The sequence below is a fragment of the Mus musculus genome, chromosome 6, assembly GCF_000001635.26.
Source record: "Mus musculus strain C57BL/6J chromosome 6, GRCm38.p6 C57BL/6J".
Taxonomy (NCBI): Eukaryota; Metazoa; Chordata; class Mammalia; order Rodentia; family Muridae; genus Mus; species Mus musculus.
This window is the reverse complement of record NC_000072.6, coordinates 102,273,204-102,293,102: the sequence shown is the minus strand read 5'-3', so window position 1 is coordinate 102,293,102 and position 19,899 is coordinate 102,273,204. Positions and strand designations below refer to the sequence as shown.

Genomic DNA, 19,899 nt, shown 5'->3' with positions numbered 1-19,899 from the left:
TTGTTTTGTTTTGTTTTGTTTTGTTTGTTTGTTTGTTTTTTACTTTGTTTTTTTGTGGGGGGTATTTTCTTTATATACAGTTCAAATCTTATCCCCTTTTCCAGCCCCAGCCCCAAAATTTCCCTATCCCATCCTCCCTCACCCTGCTTCTGTGAGGGTGTTCCTCCATTCACCCACCCACTCCCATCTCCCCGTCCACAGTTCCCCTACACTGGGGCATCTATTGAGCCTTCATAGGACCAAGGACCTCTCCTCACATTGATGCATGACAAGGCCATGCAGCTGGAGCCATGTGTACTCCTTTGTTGATGGCTTAGTCCCTGGGAGCTCTAGGGGGACTGGTTGGTTGATAATGTTCTTCCTGTGGGGTTGCAAACCCTTCATCTCCTTCGGTCCTTTCTTTAACTCCTCTATTATGAACCCTGTGCTCAGTCTAATGGTTGGCTACGAGCATCTGTCTCTGTATTTGTAAGGCTCTGACAGGGCCTCTCAGGAGACAGCCATATCAGACTCCTTTCAGCATGTACTTCTTGGCATCCACAAGTTTGGATAGTGTCTAAGCTTGGTAACTGTATATGGGATGAATCCCCATGTGGGACAATTAAAGATTATTTTATTATAATTGCTTTGGTTAAGCTTTACCCTAAGTATTCCTCGTTAGTTAGGCTATGCAATTCCATCCAGATCTACAAAAATGAAAGCATCGAAACACAGAAGTCAGTTACCATATTCGCAGCAGTAAGATGGGGAGATACTGATCAATTACTGTGAAAGGTTCAGGTAGAAACAGGAATGTTTTTTTAATGGCTACTACGTAGTTACTAATTATATTTTTATAATTTAAAATTAGCAACTGAGTTTTAAAGGCTGATAACACAGCAATAAGTGCGTGAGCTAATGGATATTGGCTTGATCCAATAAATATGAAAATTATGTGCAAATATTAAAATTTACACTTTGTATGATTTAAAATCTATAATTGTTATTTGTCAATTAAATTACAAACAATGAAGTCTCTATAAGAGTATAGTCCTAAGAAAATAAGAATTTTAAGTGACATTCAATTATAGGTAGTTCTGCTGTGGTTCTTCATGCACGTCCAACCTCAGCAGAGATTTCTTTCTTTTAGCTGAATTATTAAAATCATAGAAAAAGCAATTGCATTTTTTGGCTTTAAAAGCCTTCTCTTCAGGGTAATGGAGTGATAGATGTTTCATTTAGATTTCACATATCTGCTTTTCTAGAAAAATAGAAGTTTGGAAGAGAATGAAGCTGGATCTGCTTATTACTTAGCATGACAAGAGAGAACTTGAGATATTCTGTTTTCCCAAGGTTTTTTCCCCTATCACTTTTCTTAAAACTTGCAAACTCATGTATAAATATGTTTGAACAGGCAGCCCTTTTGAACTCCAAAGTGTCCTTTGGGATCATACGAACTGGAATCCATTGAGAACTCACCACTTGACTAGGTGGGTGGGTGAAAATTACTGTTAATTATGGAAATCTGGAGAAATTATTTTTGTCCCTACATTTATTTGATAATCAAGCATAATATTTAATCAAATACTTATAATCAGGAGACCTTATGCCATATTCATTACATAATCTATTATGGAGCTGTCTCTTTTTAGTTTATCCTGTTATTCAAAAAACTCAGGTCAATAGTATAGGTGTAATAGAAAGATTTGATGTGCTAGTGAGGTAAAAAAAAAATAGTAGCTGGGGTGTGTGTGTGTGTGTGTCTCAATTAAGTTTCCATTACTGTGAAAAGACACCATGACCAAGGCAACTCTTATAAGGGACAAGATTTAATTGGGGCTGCCTTACAGGTTTAGAGGATTGGTCCATTATCATCATAGCAGGAAGCATGGCACCATCAAGGCAAATATGATACTGGAGAAGGAGCTGAGAGTTCTCATCTTGTTTCAACGGCAAACAGGACAAGACTACTGTTTTCCACTCAGCTAGAAGGAGGGTCACAATCCCAACTCAACAGTGACATACTTCCTACAGCAAGGCCACACCTACTTCAACAAGGCCACTCCTCCCAATAATACCACTCCCTGGGTCAAGCATATTTAAACCACAGTAGTGTGTGTGTGTGTGTGTGTGTGTGTGTGTGTGTGTGTGTGTAGCAGAGAGAGACAGAGAGAGGGACACACACATATGCACACACACACACACACACACACACACACAGATCGGGGGATTATATTTATGAATCTGCCCAACTCCCTTCAGAGTTACATATTATAACTAGGGAGAAGTCCCTTATAGGGCCGAGGACATGGCTGTTAAAAAAGTTCCATGGAAGGCACAGGGTCCAGGCATGTACACACACACGCGCGCGCACACACACACACACACACACACACACACACACACAGAGGATAAAGAAAGAAAAACCAAGAAACTTATGGTACAGTCGAGTGGCTTCATCTTCTAATGATCTCATTTCTACTTACCATTGAAAATGGAAACTTTAATTTAGTTTAAAAGCCCAGGCACATAGAAGAGAGCAATTATGCTCACATGACATTCTTTAAAAAGGGAGTTTAAACTTTCATAAATGAAAAATCAGACCTAATAAGAAATGGGCTGCATTTTTGTGGTACTGTTCCTTGATTCCTTGGCCTTTAATTATTTCAGCTGTTTTATTGCACCTTTTCATGAGTCTAGGGTTCTATTGTATCCTTTGCAGCCCTACAAAGTCCCTCTCTGGAATTAGCCTCTTAGAGCTGATGTGGGAATTCTAACCCAAAATCACCACCTTCGGATTCATTAAAGGCAAGGTTTCCCGTAGTTAGTTTGTTCTGAAGAAAATTTCCATTTTGCAAGGGCAGTGTAAATTTTGCATATCATTTTAATAGCAAGGTAGGTCAATCAGAATATAATTGGCTCCAATTAACACTCCTATGAGCTGTAAGGTTCTTTATATCTCTTAGACTGTACTTAAAGGGAAAATGCTATTTACCAACACTGAGCCCTTAAGAATTGTCCACTGGTTACTGTGAGTGAGGAGGGAAGTTGGACTCCAGAGACACAGCACTTTGGGAGATGTTTAAGGTGTGCACACTAACAAACGTGTGGTATCAAGCATCACCATGTGAAAATTTCCTATGACAAAGCATTTTCTTTGAGCTGTATGGGAAGGCTTTGCCTATGAAATATCTAATCTCCTGCATTAGATTGGAACTAATCTTAAAGTTGCTTTCTAACATTTTTTTCAGGGTCTTTAAACTCCTACATAAGAAAAATGGGGAGAGAGTAAAAGCGTTTTCTGTCCTTTATACTGTCATGGTTACATATCAACTTGATTGGTTTCTGCAACATCTCTCTAGAAGTGATTGGAGGCAGAAGACCAAACATGAAAATGGGTAGCTCAGATGGACTGGGATCACAGAAGAGAGAAAGGAAAAAGTCAGATGATGTCAAGCATCCCCCTGTCCCGAGTTCTGACATTTCCTTGGGACGTAGCCTGCTGCCTCACACTCCTCCTCTCATAGCTTCTTTGCAATGACAGTTTTAAAAAAAATCTTCCTCCCTTTAATTGGTTTAACCAAGTATTTCTTACACAGTTATGAGAAAAGAAAAGAATACAGATCTTTTAGCTGCTATTCTTAGGTTCTTTATTCCAGTCTCAATTATCATACCTGGATGTCCCTTTCCATGTAAACTGGGGATTATGGTCCTTGAAAAATGTTATCTGTGGCCTTTAACAACTTGTTATATATGCATAAGTTTCATGACAATTCTCCAGAGTTCTTTTTGGCCCTCATTTCTCCCCTGTGGAGATACAAAATTATATCTTGAGTGATGTCATGCTTTCAGTATGCTTATGGGAGGAAGGATTGCAATGATTTTGCTACTTCTCTTTGGGCACTAAAAGACACTGCTGGACAGTCTGGTAGCCACTGAATATTGTTCCAACTTTTAACCCCTTGTCTTTGAGATCTCCTTGGATAAAAGAAGGAAGAACAGGCCAATCTAGTGTACACAACCTGACAGGGTAGTTGGACAGGAAAATCTATTGAAAATAGCATGGCATTACATAAAGCAACACACAGTGACCTTTACAGGTTACTAAGAAAGTCTATACCAAGAACATACAGAACAAACAGAGACAGGAACTCCATGACCATATCAATGGCAATAGCAACTGTTCCAGAGAAAAGATGTGGCAACTGATTTAAAAGAATAAGAAGGAGGAGAAGAGGGAGGGAAAGGGAAGAAGAAAAGGAGGAAGAATAAGAACACGAACAATAACAACAATAGCAGCAGCAACAACAGCAACAACATTTGGCCATGTTTGGTATTGTATTGTTGAAAATGAATAAGTAGTAATGGACTGTGTGCAGTGAGAGAATGGTGGAAGATGTTGGTAACCTCAGAAGTCACTACAGTGCCTCCAAGAGGATGTAGGAGACCGATGGAGGTATTCTCCGAACAGCAGGAACAGCATCATTCCCTGTCAGCACTGGATAGTCAATGAAAAAAGGCACATGCATGCTGCTAAGCTAGCATGTAAAGCAATGCAGAGACAAGATATGTGCAGGATTGAGTGTTTAGTGGGAAAATAAGTTTGGGAAAACTCTCTAAAGGATTAGGATTACCTTACAAAGACAAGAATGCAAACACATGAAACAGGGCAGTCAAGCACTTTCAAACACATAGAATTTGATCTTGATCTTTAGGAAATACTCAAAGGGACAGGTAAGTATATTTTACTATCGCAGTTACTGACCTCTTCTCTAGTGGCCTAAATGGAGATCCTAACAAATGTGTGTGTGTGTGTGTGTGTGTGTGTGTGTGTGTGTGTGTGTGAGAGAGAGAGAGAGAGAGAGAGAGAGAGAGAGAGAGAGAGAGAGAGAGAGAGAGAGAGAGAATGCTCTGAAATGTTCCATTTTCAGGTAACCATGCCTAGTATGCACAGTAAATATCCTAACCCAGAGCTAGCCTGAGAGCATCATAATTTCAGGCTTTAACACAGCTCTCCTTAGAAGCCTCACAAGTTAATGGTCAAAGTCAGAAAGGATTCGGTAAATATTCATGATCTACCAAGTGGAACTTGCGGTATAGGATCATCTTCAAGAATTTACAAAACAGCTTTTGAATGAAAGCCACCCACCCCGAAATGTTAGGAGTGCCTCAGGTTCCTTAGACCCCTTCCTAACATTGACCATTCTTTCTGTTCCTTACCTTGTTTTAGAATGTAGGGTGTGCCCTGTATCCCAGACTCTCAGCCAAGTAGTTTCACCTGTAAGCCTCACAGGAGAATTCTCTTTTCAATTGTGTGAATCACTGATAAAATCTTGAATGACATCAAGAGCCTTCCTGCACTTTTAAATATGTCTCAACCTAAAATGGGTCAGATGTCCCCAGTTGCCACCACAGAAAATGGCCCAAGTTTCTTTTACAGTTTTGCCTAACTGCAGTTTTGTTTGACAGAATTTCTTCTACAAAATGCCCGGGCTTGGGATTAAATCTCCTTCATAATAGAATTTCATAATAGAACTAGAAACAAACCCCAAGTGCCAGTAGTATATGCATTAATATTTCTCCAGGTAAACACCAGAGTGGCATATTTCATGTTAAATTGACTGGTTGTACACTTCAGTGACCTGGGAAGGAATGTGCATGCCAAAGTGACATCGTCCATCATGGACTGCTTCTCAGAAAGCAGAATTTCACACCTTCATGCTCTTTATTTATTGCTTTGATTGTTAGAGACTCTTAGCTCTCCAATTAAAAAAATATTTGCTATTATTAATAATACCATTATAGCATTGCTAATATAAAGCCAACAGGCAAAGTTACTTAACCATAGGGCATTTATGATTTCCATGAAATTTTCTGAATCTTTTGTAAAGCCTAGCTTTTTGGAGTCTGAAATTAGCATTTGTATACTAGCCTCTTAAATATTGTAATACATAAAAGGATGTATAAATGATATATATTTGGCTTTGCTATATCCAATTAACACTTATAAATTTTTATAAATGAACTCTCATAGGACTGCAGTAGATGTCATTTTACTTTTTCCAGAATGTAATAAATCACATAACTCTCAAATATTTTAAGTAAAGCCTATGACCTACAAATCTTAAGGCAGGCATGCAAAGGCTAACAAAACTTGATGCAGATCTTTCCTCTAAGAAAAGGGTTCTATATATACTGTGAGTGTTGCAGATTTCTACTTACTGTTTGTGACACTGTGAGCCATATCACATGTGGTTAGGCAGCCTATCGCTAAATCTTCAAAAGTCTAGATGGTTGTAAATAGTCATTTACTACTATTTGTTGACTTTGAGAATTATAGTTGCTTTTCTATCTTGGAATATTCCATGTCTTTTCTATTACATATGGATCTTTCTAATTGTATTATTTGAAACACAAGCTGCCCCTTTGGCTCTCTACCACCAACTTTATATAACCTCGTTCCATTTTTATCATTTGTGGTATTTTATTTAAAATACCTAGCACTATGTGATGGTTACTTTTAATTGTTAGCGTGACATAATCTAGAGACACCCAGGAGAGTCACATTAAGATTTCTTCTAGACAGATTGACCCCTGAGCATTTCTGTGGGAATTCTTTTGGTTACTTTAACTGAAGTTGGGGATTCTGCCCATTATGGCAGCTCTGTTCCATTGGTTTTGGGTTCTGGAGTTTCTAGGTGTAGAGAGGAGACTGCACTGGTGAGCATGTACACATTCTCTCTGCTCTTGACTATGGCTATGACTGACTGCTTCTTGGAGACCTTGCCATAATGATGGATTATATACTAGCATTGTATACTAAAAGAAACCCTTTCTACACTAAATTGCTTTTATTTTTGTCAGGATATTTTATGCCAGCTACAGTAGAAACCCAGGAAACATTGTAAATACGTATTTGTTGTTAACTATTATCACTTATGTTGTTTTCCTATCGTAGCTGTTACTGATCCACAGTGTTGTGCTTAAAACCAACATGCATCTATTGTACAACAGTAAAGTCAATGAGAAATTTTCTAAGATTGACAGCAAGGTATTGGAAGTTGCTATGCTGAATTCTCTCCCAGAACCTTGGATGAGCCTCTGTTGCCCTTGCATTTGGCAGCTGCCAGTGGCTGCCTATATTCATTCCTTGGTTCTTGGCTACCAGTAAGGAATTATCTCCTGCAGACTTCTGCTCGTTAGTCAACCCACTTTCTCTGTCCTTCCTGTGGGTCTGTCCTCAGAAGGTTCCTGGTAATTGATTACATTAGTCATGTTCAGGTTCACTGCAATGCCCTTAACAGCAAGCCTTCAGCAGAGTCCCATGGCCAGGTGTATAGCTGCCCCCATGTTACAGTGACAAGATTCCGAAATCTTAATGCATATATCTGAACGTCCAAAATCAAATTATCAGTTTAATGGGCTAACTATCAAGATAAAGGCAGAGATGTATTTCGACTCTTCCTTTGGAGGCTGAGAGTGACACCTATCACCTGCCCTGTATTGCCTTTACAGTCTATTTGCATTCACTGCCTTTTCTAGGAAGGTATCATAAAATATCTGTCTCTGGTTTTCACTCCTGCTCAGGTAGATAGAATTTTTTCTTTTTCTTTTTTACCCTTCTGCCACTTACTCATTATCATCCTTAAAATGACTAGTGATCCACTGAGATAATCCAGGAAGATCTTTCCATCCCAATGCTCTATGTTACTTACATCTGCAGAGTCCCTCTTCTATGTCTAATGTCCTATCCCTAGGTTTAAGGTCTAGGTGTGGAGAACTAGGGTCATTTATTCTGTATAATGCACTATTAGTTGCCGGAGTTCTGTCCAGTATGATAATGTCTGTCCCAAGAAAAGTCAGCAATAGGCTATGGAGTCAGTGGTAAGGCCAAGTTTATTTATGTTTGGCAATTCTTCTGGCTATAACTCTTTGGTATTGTAAGGCCAAAAGGTACTGGCTTTCTGTTAGCACAAGGGGATTAGGAACAAAAGAAAGCTTGATTGTTAGGGTTCCCTTCTGTCTGGCCATGCAAGAGGCTTGGACTTGTTAACTCTTCATGAGCCAGGAAAAAAAAGAGAAGAAAAGAAAGAAAACACATGCATTTCTACACACACACACACACACACACACACACACACACACACACAGAGAGAGAGAGAGAGAGAGAGAGAGAGAGAGAGAGAGAGAGATTCTGGTCAGGCCCAGTCATCTGTCTCATTAGCTCCACAAGTGTTTTTGCATACTTACACACATACACATATACCTACACATGTATGTATATACAAATAGACACATGGGGCAGAGCTCCTCAAAGGCACACACATACATTTGGTGGGTGGATAGGGCAGAGCACCAGGTGCCATGCCTTATTCCTGCTCTCTGGCTTTTGTATACCTTCTTAGACAAAAGTTCTTTAGAGAATTACCTCATAGATAAAATGTTACATAAAAGGGGAGTTAAAAATGTTGATATATTAAGTTCAAAGCAGTGTTTTATTATAAGTTCAAAGCAACAATTTCATATGCCCTTGCTTTATCATAGTGCACACCTGTGGCTTCATCCTCAGATCCAACCTAGAATGAATGTTTTTCCTTGATCACAAATTTATCCCAAGCCTATTTCTCTTTTTAGTGTAGTTGTGAAACCTCATTCTATTCCTCATGATGCATTATTTACTCACTATTTTATGACTCGTGGACATATTCTTTTCTTAATTCTAACTTTATTATATCTTTCTGACAAAACAACTAAAACCATCTCTTAAAACTTTCTTTTTAGAATTATTTGAACCAAATAAGGAATTGTATAAAATCATTAATTTATCTAAATAGCATGAATTCATAAAAGTTCATCTTTGTGTTGTTCTACAAGAAATCTGCCTAAGGGGCTGGGCTAATGCCCAAGAATCATTAGACTATGTGATAGTGATAGAAAATGGTATACCAGCTTCAGGAAACAATCCTGAGAAGGCTTCTGGGACTTTGCATCTCAGAGATCACCCATCATAAGTCATACAAAAAAAAATGGCGGACCACCTACAGGAAAGCCTTAGCTTCTCATAGCTGACTCCTGAGGATTAGTTACCCAAACACTGGAGCGTTGATTTAGATCCTTGAAAACCTCACTGAGCTTGTACTTCTTCTTCTTCTTCTTCTTCTTCTTCTTCTTCTTCTTCTTCTTCTTCTTCTTCTTCTTCTTCTTCTTCTTCTTCTTCTTCTCTTCTCTTCTTCTTTTCTTTTCTTTCCTTTTTTTTTTTTTTTTTGATTTTCAAGAAAGGATTTCTCTGTTCTGTAAAACAGGCTGGCCTTAAACTCAGAAATCAGCCTGCCTCTGCCTCCCAAGTGCTGGGATTAAAGGCGTGCGCCACCATCTTCTACTTGATCTCAAAGTCTAATTTGAGTATTTCCTCTGCCAGCTCTAAGGGGACCCCCTCTCCAAAAGTTTCTTTGTGCTCCTTGTCATCCTTTGTTAGTGATTAAGAATCATATTCTCCGGATTCCTTAGGATGTACTAGGGAGGAGCTCTATTTCATCATTCAATTCCATAAACAATCGTTCCTCACTTAACATTATATATGCTGTATTGAAGGGATATTTAGAGAAAGGAAGTGTTTGTAAAACTTTATAATCACCTTTTACAATGTAAAATACATTGATGCATTGCTTAATGAAGATTGTGTGTGTGTATATGTATGTGTGTACACACACACACATACACACACGCGCACACACACATATATTCTGTAATTTAGAGTCCATCAGCCAGCGCAGGGGTCTGTGATTGACTTCTTTATCTGTCTGATGACCTCAAGTCCTAAACAGGGAACCTGAGTCCTAAGTGCTCCTGACAGTAGCTTCTAACATCTCCTCTCCAGGTTATGAGTGGTTTCTTCACTCTGCTCACTAGCTTACTTCACAGAGAAAAAGAACTGCATTAAAAGTGAACCAGTTGCCTCTTTAGAGTCAGTGTTAGAGGCAGAGAGCTTTACACTGTTTCACACTGGGCTACTGAAGAGCTTTTCTTGTCTATAGGACAGCTGCCAGTGTATTTGAAAAACCAGGAGGTGAGGGGAGGAGATTATCTTGATAGAAATTTAAGAGAAGAGCAATTATCCCTGGGAAGGGAAGTTTATGATCCTGAATAGACACTCCCTCCGGATCAAAGGGAAACGACAATTTTAAATACAAAAAAAAAAAAAAAAAAAAAAAAAAAAAAAAAAGGCTGTTGTTCAATGTCAGCAACCAAGACAGTTCAGGTTCCTAGGAAGTCAACACTGAAATAGGATTAAAGGATCAGATGTGAAAAAGATTACTGCGAAGGACCTGAGAAAGCATAAGGGAGAGGGATTACAGATAGGAAGAGGAACAAAGAGACTGAGAATCAGGCCACATATCTGTGGACAAAGACAAGAGTCACACTCTGAAATATCTGAAAACACTTTGGGCATTTCTCTGTGGAGTGTTCGGACAGATTTCCCCATTAGAAAAGCCCTACATGGATCAGAAATGAGCAGTGTTTACACTCTGATTAGGTTTAGTGAAATAGGTCTAGTCTGGGTGACTGTGGCCAGAGTATTTACCTCTAGTAAGCATATTTACCTTGCCTGCAGTAAGTTTCCCATAGAGACACATGAGTGGAGCCTCCCATGTCTACAAGTGTACCCCAGAAGTACACACGACCATGGTTGACTTTCTTTCTTTAGCTTTCCTAACTAAGCCATTTCTATGACAGAAACAAACATCATCAGATCCTAATACATTCAAATACCACATTGTTTGAAGTGCTGGTGTTTTTTATAATGTACAGAAAATTAGTAAATGGAGTCATGTAATATACATTATTTTACAGTAAATGTTTTAAATCAAAATTACACTTGTGGTTTTTATTCTAAGATATTACACATATTTATTGTTGATATAACCTCATGTTAAACTTTGTATAAATTTATCATATGTTAAGTTTTCTGACTCTTACACTAAATTCTTTCTTCTAATTCTTCTTATTTGGGGATAAACTGGTTGTAAAATGAAGTTTATGTCACATCTCCATGCGTACTAGAGGCAGACATGATAGGCATGTCACCTGAGCTACTCATAACTCATTGATACTAGGAAAAAAGTTTTAATCTGCCTGAATAATAAAGGGAAGGCCACTGTGTTAATTCTGTGTCTTGAGCATTTTGATGAACAGAGAAAAAATATTAAATAAAAATGAGGTGGAGGAATGTCTGCAAGGTGGGTTGGCTAAGAGTCACAGGAAGCCCCTACAGAGCCATTGCTGCTGCAATATGCCGTGACACCCACTGCAGGAGCAGCTTATCCTGCCTTCTCAGCATCCTTTTTCTCTAACTTTATGTGCAAACGGTGGAGTTATAAGCAGCATGGGAGTAGCCCTAATGGGAAATAAGGGTTTACATTTTTTTCCATAAAATTCAACCAACAACTTTGGAATTTCCTATCTCACCAGTGGCTTAACTGGACTTTCATAAAATATTCTTCTTTCTGAGAACGGAAAGTAGTGTTTGTGAGTAAACAATTTGCAGTGTGTTTCATTGAGATGGAACATTGACACTGGCATTGGCATGGCTCATGACCACCAAATTCTTCAGACAGAATTTGGCCTCTACTGGCTTTTTATCTGTCTTGTACTCTCTCACTGGAGGGCTTTCAGCTGTTCTTGAGTGTTCTCTTGAGCTTTATGTGTATTCTTCAGTAATGAAAAAAATATCATATCTCCCCCCCCCAACACTCATAGCATCTTGTATCCCAACTTTGAACATCATTTCGCATTGATTTTTATCAAGTGACTGTCCCAAAAGGAAAGTTATGATTATAATTGTGCTTCAAATCTATTTTGAATTTAAAATCTACATTAAAAGTCAAATACAAATTTATAGGGTTGGCATATGTTTTCAAAAACTTCTTTTGAGACCTTGATAGGATTTAACCAGTGAAGTCAGGTCAATGTGACTACAAAAGAAAACAGAGCATATGAGGAAGGAAACCCGTGAAGGAAACACAGAAACGAGGCCCTAGTATCACTTGGCTCTCAAGAACTTGAGGACATAGAATCACAAAGAATAATACTATTTAGATGTCATTCTTATAAAGAAGAATATAGTTCTTTGGGGCAGTATTGCTTACATTGGCCCACAGGTGGTGAAGACCCTCCTGGTAAATTTTTGCTCATATCTTATTGTATAACATGCCCTTACTTGACTCAACAACTGTTTATTTAGGACTTGTTAAGTGCATTTAATGTTTTACCTATCAATTACAAATATGTTGCATATAGCTTTATGCTACTGCCTTTGCTCTGGGATTGGTCACAGTACCAGCTGCATCTTGGCTTCCCTTTTGTTCTGCCTGCCTTTAGCTCTAGAGGTGACTACACTACCAGCCCACTCCCTTTTCACTTGAATCCACAGATAACACACACACACACACACACACACACACACACACAGTTTGTTCCTTTACAACTTGCTTTCTTGCTTTCTTTGCACAATTGCTGGGTGCTGATATCTCCCACCTGGAAAAGCATGCCCTTGCCAATTTATTATCTCCATCGCTCCACCTGCCATAAACTTCAGTGGCTAGTCTCACCTAGCCCCTGTTAAACATTCCTGGTCACCCACCTGTAGTAGTGGCCACCGGCTGCAGCTTCCCCTGAGACCTCACATGATTGTTGCTTTCTTTCTTTCTTTCTTTCTTTCTTTCTTTCTTTCTTTCTTTCTTTCTTTCTTTCTTTCTTTCTTTCTTTCTTTCTTTCTTTCTTTCTTTCTTCCAAAGCATGGTAGAAAAACTCCTCTTTCTTTACTTATGCTTGCCTTTTCCTCCTGGAATCCAGAATTCCTGTCTGTACTTTCCGCACAGCAATTGGCCTCCAGCTTTCTTTACTGTCAAATCTAGAACCAATTGGGGAACAGGACCTTAGATTCCCAACCGCCCCCTTCACAAATAGGAGCAGTTTTATTAAAACTGGGGTCAAGGTCAATGGTGTGACTCAAGATGGAGCACTCGGGAAGATGTGCCAGGTCCTGGCTTTGATTCCCAGAACCACAGAATAAAGTTTAAAAAAAGGCTTGAATTATATTATAATCAAAGGCACAACTGAGGTAAGAGGCATTACATGTTGTTTGATAAATGCTTACATTAGAGTGAACTTCAGAGATGTTCCAGGAGTTTAGATGGTGGCTCAGAAATTAAGAGCATTCACTGTCCTTACAAAGGGACTAGAATCCTGTTTTCATCACACATTTCAAACAGTTCACAACTGTCTTTAACTCCAGCTCCATAGCATCTGGTGGCCTCTTATAGCCTCTGAAGGTTCCTACACTTAGATGCACACACCCCCCCACACACACACACACACAAACACACACAGAAACACACATACTGAAAAATAAAATTATCTCTTGAGTATCTCTCTGGACATGGACTGCAACCCAGATAAGGAAGCGATAGGAGCTCTTCTCATGGCAGTAACTCCCCATTTTACCTTAGGAGCCACTTGTTTCATTCTTCCTGATAGCTGAAGAAATCCTATTTTGTATGCATTTTCATTATACATTCATCTCTAGATGAACATCACAAGTTAGTTATTGTAAATAATTCTTCAGAAAACATTGATGTATAAATATGCCTCTGTAAAATTTATTTAGTGTCTTCCAGGTAAATACCGAAGAGCACTGTATATGGAGCATATGGTAGATCTTTTAATTTTTGAGAGCTCTTTATACCATTTTCCATGGTGACTAGACTATGTTACATTCCCATGAGTTATGTATAGGGTCTGCTCACATTTGTGGACCCTAGATTTCACATAGATACGTAAGACCATTATGTATATATGATATGAAAGTAGAAATGAATTTCATTAGGAAAGGGACCTAATGGAAGCAGGTACAGTAGCAAAGGGGAAGGGTTTTACTATGTGAGAACATGGTCAAAGTATAATATTTACTTATAAAATTTTCATTATGCAACCCAATAGTATATATGATGAATTGATGAATATATGGAAATTTATCAGAGAGAGAGGAGAAAGATATGAGGAGAGATAGGAAGGAAGGAAGGAAGGAAGGAAGGAAGGAAGGAAGGAAGGAAGGAAGGAAAGAAAGAAGGAAAGAAGGAAAGAAGGAAAGAAGGAAAGAAGGAAGGAAGGAAGTTAAGTGCAAGCCAGACAAAAGTCTTTGTAGGCCCAGGAGCAGCATATTCAAAGGCCCAGGAACCAGAGAAACCAAGAATTTGTCAGAGGGATTTATGTTGAGATTGAGCCACTGTGTGATATTCACAAGAAACTAAGGAGCCATGATAACAGTTTGATGCCAGAGATTGCTATGATGTAATTGGTGATTTAGAGCTATGGAACTATAGAAACAGAAATGAAAAGAAAGCAAGGGCAAATCACTGAGCCTTATAAAAGCATCACCTAAAGAAGGGACAGGAAGAGAGCAGAGGTGCTGTGTGCACTAGAATGCCAATCAACAGTATTCTTCATCATAGTATAAAATGAATGCAAAATCAGTTCCCTAAGTGTTCTTCTGAATGGCTGGCAAGAAAAAGATCACCAGATGTAAAGGTAATTTTGTAACTTTCTGACTGTAATGAAATGTATGTCTTCTTAACTTTTGCTAGAACTGTCATATGCTTGGGTCTTCAATGAGTATCCATCATTTGTTGAAGAAGACAGTCGACGATTTGTCTCTCAAGAGACAGGACACCTCTACATAGCTAAGGTGGAACCATCTGATGTGGGAAATTACACATGTGTGGTGACCAGCACGGTGACAAATACCAGAGTATTGGGCTCCCCAACCCCTTTGGTGCTACGCTCTGATGGTATGAGACCTTCTTAGTGGAATGCCCATACAAGCATTTGTTTTTAATTTTTGTCAGCTTGAAATTGTTTATTTTGTAAATATTTTATTATAAGCTTAAAAGTCTCACTAAACTAGTAAAATTGTAAAGAAAAGTCCTGTGGCATTACCTCCCTGATCAATGCTTACAAATTATCTATGAGATATAGGAGAAATCCCATTTAGGAGCTGGGTCTACAGCTTATTTGTTAGAATGCTTGCCTAACATGCACAGAGCTCTGGGTTTGATACTCAAAAATGCATAAAATGGATATGGTGTTACCTGTCTGTAATTTCAGAGTTTAAGACAGGACAATCCTAAGTTCAAGGTCATTATGGGCTATGCTGTGAGTTTGAGACCAACATGGACTACATGGGACTTTTGAGAGGAAAAAGAGAGTGCCAATTTATAAGCCATGGTAGTTGACCTTTTGAAAGTAAATCATATCTAATACAGCATAATTTCTTGAACACAAATACGGAAGCAGTTTCTAGTCAAGTATAATGGAATCAGAATGCACCCACATGTTAAATCACTGTGTTTTGACATCAGGGAGCCATTTAATACATTTAAGATTGGCACCTATGTGACTGGGCTACCATTTAGCAAAACTCCCACTATAATCTTTGTACCTTAGGAAATTTCAGGAATTATTAATACATTGTAGATGGCAACTTAAATAGAAGTGTTCACATTGAGTATAGAATTTAAATGGGTTTCATTAAAATGTTTTGCATATTGCAGCACTTTTGACTTAATGTTATTCAGGGTGCATGTTTGGTCAAGGCAAGTACAAGAGAGTCATTGCAACCACTGAAAGTTGGTTCAAAAGAGACCTAAATAAAGTTATATTTAAGATGATTCCATAGGAAACACAGAATACAAAATGATGCCATAGAAAACATTGACATTACCCATTTTGTATTACAAATTCATAGGTGTCATGGGTGAATATGAACCCAAAATAGAAGTCCAGTTTCCAGAGACTCTTCCAGCAGCTAAAGGTTCAACTGTGAGGTTGGAATGCTTCGCCCTGGGAAAGTAAGTTCTGTAACAATCACACATAGTGTTAGGTTGCTAAGGGGAGGGAGGGTAAGTTCTATTTTTTTTATTTGCGCATAATATATTTTGTGTATATGGTAATAAAGTGTTTTGTTCTTTAAGTTAGCATACAAAACATCAGCCATCTCTATGAAAATTTCCAAAAAAAAAATGTGTATTTTACTAGATTTCCTTTCCCCCATTTTTCTTCTACTGTTTGCAACCCTTAATCCTGACTTGAACTCAATCTTCAGTCTTTTGCACTTGCACGTCATATGAGTATATTTGCCTACCTCGCCCCTCCTTATCACCTATTTTTAACCTCTGTAGATTTCCTTTCTTAATTTTTAATAACTAAATTTGTGTGTGTGTGTGTTAAAAACATATATACGTATATACCACATAGGCTTGGATGCATATATGAAGGATAATACATAATTTTTATTTAACTGAGTTTTAAGGAACTGGCATAGTATTATACTTTTTGATATATCCATTTTCCTAAATATTTCACTTTTCTTTACAATGGGAAAGTTAAATCTGAGTATGTACCACACTTTTATCTAATCTGGTTGCATGGGATCCTTTTGTTTGTTTGTTTTATTTTGTTTTATATCCCAACTAGAGTATCTGTAAACATGGGTGAACATGTGGAGTCCCTTGAGTACTTCCCCAGACTATTCTGTTTTTATTTTATTCTTTGTTTCTTTGTATCTTTATTCGTTTCTTTTTGTCTTTCTTTTCTTTCTTTCTCTCACTCTTTCTTTCTTTCTTTCTTTCTTTCTTTTCTTCCTTCCTTCCTTCCTTCCTTCCTTCCTTCCTTCCTTCCTTCCTTTCTTTCTTTCTTTCTTTCTTTCTTTCTTTCTTTCTTTCTTTCTTTCTTTCTTTCTTTCTTCCTTTCTTCCTTTCTTCCTTTCTTCCTTTCTTCTTTCTATATTTCTTTCTTTCTTTATTTCCTTTTTTCTTCTGTTTTTCTTATTTCAAAACCTCAATACTGATTTACATATTATCTGCATTCCACCAGGCATTTGTAAAGGCTTCTCCTTCTTCACATTTTCTCCAGTATCTGATTTCTTTGATAGTCATTCTGGCTGGGATAAATTGGCAATTCAGAGTAGTTTGTTTTGCACTCCATTACAGTCAAGTGGGTATTTTTATCATTTCAAAAATATTACCAGCATTTATGTTTCTTCATTTTCATAGCTTCCTGATTATTTCATTACCCATTTGTTCATGGGCAGTTTTACTTCGCTGATGTTTATTTAGTCTTTTCAATTCTTTGTAAATTTATAATATTAGCCTCTTGTTATAGTTTTAGCTTCTAAGGAAAGTCTTCCATTCTGTGTGCTACATACTCTGCTAATAGTTTCTTTTGCTCTGCAGAAAACTTTCAATTTCATGCAGTCTCATTTATTGATCCATGCGTCTGATTTCCATGCCTTGAGGTTCTGTTTGGAAAGTTCTTGTCAATACCTGTATCTTGAAGGACATTTCCAATGCTTTCCTCTAGACATTTTAGCATTTTAAACTTTTAATGAATGCCTTTTGTGTGCTTTGAGTTGATTTTTTAGTACAGAATAACAGCTTTGATTCAAATTCTACTGCATGTGGATATCCAGGTTTGCCAGCATCATTTCTCAAACAAACTGTCTTATACATTTTTTTGACATCTTTGTCAAAAATTATAGGGCCACAGCTTTGGTTGCTATATCCAGGTCTCCTATTCTCTGTCTTTTTGTTTGCAACACTGTCATTGTAACTTGGTTTTATAATTTGGGGACAAACATGTGATACCACCATTTTAATATTTTCTTGTTAGTATTGCTTTGGCTTAAATCTGGTCTTTTGAATATCCATAGGAATTTTTAGATTGCTTTTTCTAGTTTCATGATAAATTACATTGACATTTTCATAAGAGTTGCATTAAATATGTAGATTTAGTTTGGAGCATAGCTATTTCCATGACACTCATTGTTTCAGTTCAGGAGCATGAGAGTCCTGTTCATCATTTCTTTTCTTCCCTTCACCTTCCTGGCTACACTTACTCCTAGGTACCTTACTTTTTGGGAATTAGTATGAATGAAATACTGTCTTAGTTTTGTTCTGCAAGTTCACTCTTGGTATATATGAAGGCTTCTGATATTTATCTGTTACTTTTAATTGTTGCAGTTTTACAAAAATGATTATATAGGGTCTTTTAAATACACAACTATGCCATCTGTAAATAGGGATAACTTGAACACTTTCCCATTTTTTCTCTGCATCATCTCCATTATGTTTTATTGTTCTAGCTAAGACTGATCTGAGCCATATACTAAGTAAGACGTGAAAATAGGCATCCTTGGCTCATGCCATATTTGAGAGGAAGTGAGAAGTCTCTGTTTTTTCCAGTTTTGTGTAAAGTTGACCTTACAGTTTTTATACATATCTTTTATTATTTTGAGATATGAAACATGTTTTCCTAATGTCTCCATGACCTTCATAATGACGACATGCTAAACTTTGTGAAATGCTTTTAAGCATCTATCAAGATGGTTATGTTATTTCTGTCCTTAGGTTTATTTATCTTATCTACTGTATTTATTGATGTATGTATGTTGAACCAACTTTTCATCTCAGAAAGGAAGCTCACTGGGCCCTAGCATATCAGTTTCTTATGTGTTCCTGAATTCAGGTTGCAAGTATTTTGTTAAGAATATTTGCATCCATGTTAGTGTGCAGAATTTATCTGCAGTTTTCTTTTTTGCTGTATTTTGATCCACTTTGGGTATCAGGATAATATAGGCTTCATAGAACCTGATAGTGTGCATTCCCGTTGTTCCTTATCAAACTGCTTGGCCCATACTAGAACAGATGAGAACTTCTTTAACAAGTTTGAGAGTTTAGCAGTACACTCATATGGTCCCGTGGTCTTCTTTATGCAGACACTTCTGATTGCAGTTTTGATATCATTGTCTGTAACTACCTGTGTAAATTATTTACAATATTTTCTGGCTTTAATTTTGGTAGATCATGCACATTTTCAAATTCATCCATTACTTTTATGCTTCCTAACTCTTTTGAAATAAAACTTGTCAAAGTTTCCACTACTGTGGTCTGGATTTCATAGCTTTCTCTTGTGACAACACACAATTTGTCTCTAATTTTGACATCCTGTAATCACATCACTTGGAGATCATGGCAGAAGGATCAGGAGTCAGGAGCAAGTCTGGGCTACATAGTGGGACCCTCCGTCAAAACAAGAATTTAGTCTTCACATCTTATTATATAATTTACAACCACAAGTCGTCTGCATTTGAAACCTGTGCCTTTTGCTCTCTTAACCAAAGCCTTTCGGTGTTGAGTCTATGAGATTTCCAGAGAACAGTCAACAACTTGACAATTTTCTTATCAGCCCTGTTCCTCAGATTAATTGGAGAAGAAGTGATGGGATGCCGTTTCCCAACAAAATTAAGTTGAGGAAGTTCAATGGTATGCTGGAAATTCAAAACTTCCAACAGGAAGATACAGGCTCCTATGAGTGTATTGCTGAAAATTCACGAGGAAAAAATGTGGCGAGAGGGCGGCTCACTTACTATGGTAAGCAACAGCTTTGGGGGAAGTTGTCTTGTGGCTTTCATTCAATCCTTGATGTTCTTAGGGGAAGCAGTCGTTATATCAGAAAATCAGGATTTAATTTGTCACTTTCTAGGTTTTATTCTCGTTTTTGTTAAGCAAGGACAAACATCAGAGAATAAAGAAATTAAAAAGAACTTTGCAATCAACTTGACATTCCTTTACATTTTGAAAGTGATTCATATGATAATGAAATCTTTCATATCTTTTTGAAGCATGACCTTTCACATAGCTAATCATGCAAGAGACAGCTCTCTCTCTAGTTGCTTTATCTCCTAGAAGAAGTGAGTTTGTGCATTCATTTGAAAAGCAGAATAAAACTGCTTATTGAGATGTTACAATTATTACATTAGTAAGCCAAACTGAGGATGCTGTCTTGGAAAGAAATATTCAGCCTCAT

General features: G+C 37.6%; 1 protein-coding gene and 1 long non-coding RNA gene across 11 annotated transcripts in view; one reads left to right on the top strand and one right to left on the bottom strand.

The window, feature by feature from the left end:
• Cntn3 (contactin 3) overlaps positions 1-19,899 on the top strand; it is a 401,311-nt gene that overhangs the window by 271,512 nt on the left and 109,900 nt on the right. For all 9 annotated transcript variants that reach the window (XR_001785107.2, XR_377430.4, XM_006505729.4 and 6 more), the window contains 3 exons: positions 14,622-14,825; positions 15,782-15,884; positions 19,279-19,463. Coding sequence is in view for 7 of the 9 variants with exons in the window: in XM_006505729.4 (XP_006505792.1) it covers positions 14,622-14,825; positions 15,782-15,884; positions 19,279-19,463 (492 nt within the window). In the remaining 2 variants the exon portion in view is untranslated. The remainder of the gene's footprint in view (positions 1-14,621; positions 14,826-15,781; positions 15,885-19,278; positions 19,464-19,899) is intronic.
• The window catches only part of 4930587E11Rik (RIKEN cDNA 4930587E11 gene), a 70,578-nt gene that overhangs the window by 43,575 nt on the left and 7,104 nt on the right, over positions 1-19,899 (bottom strand). The gene's annotated exons all lie outside the window — the stretch shown is intronic.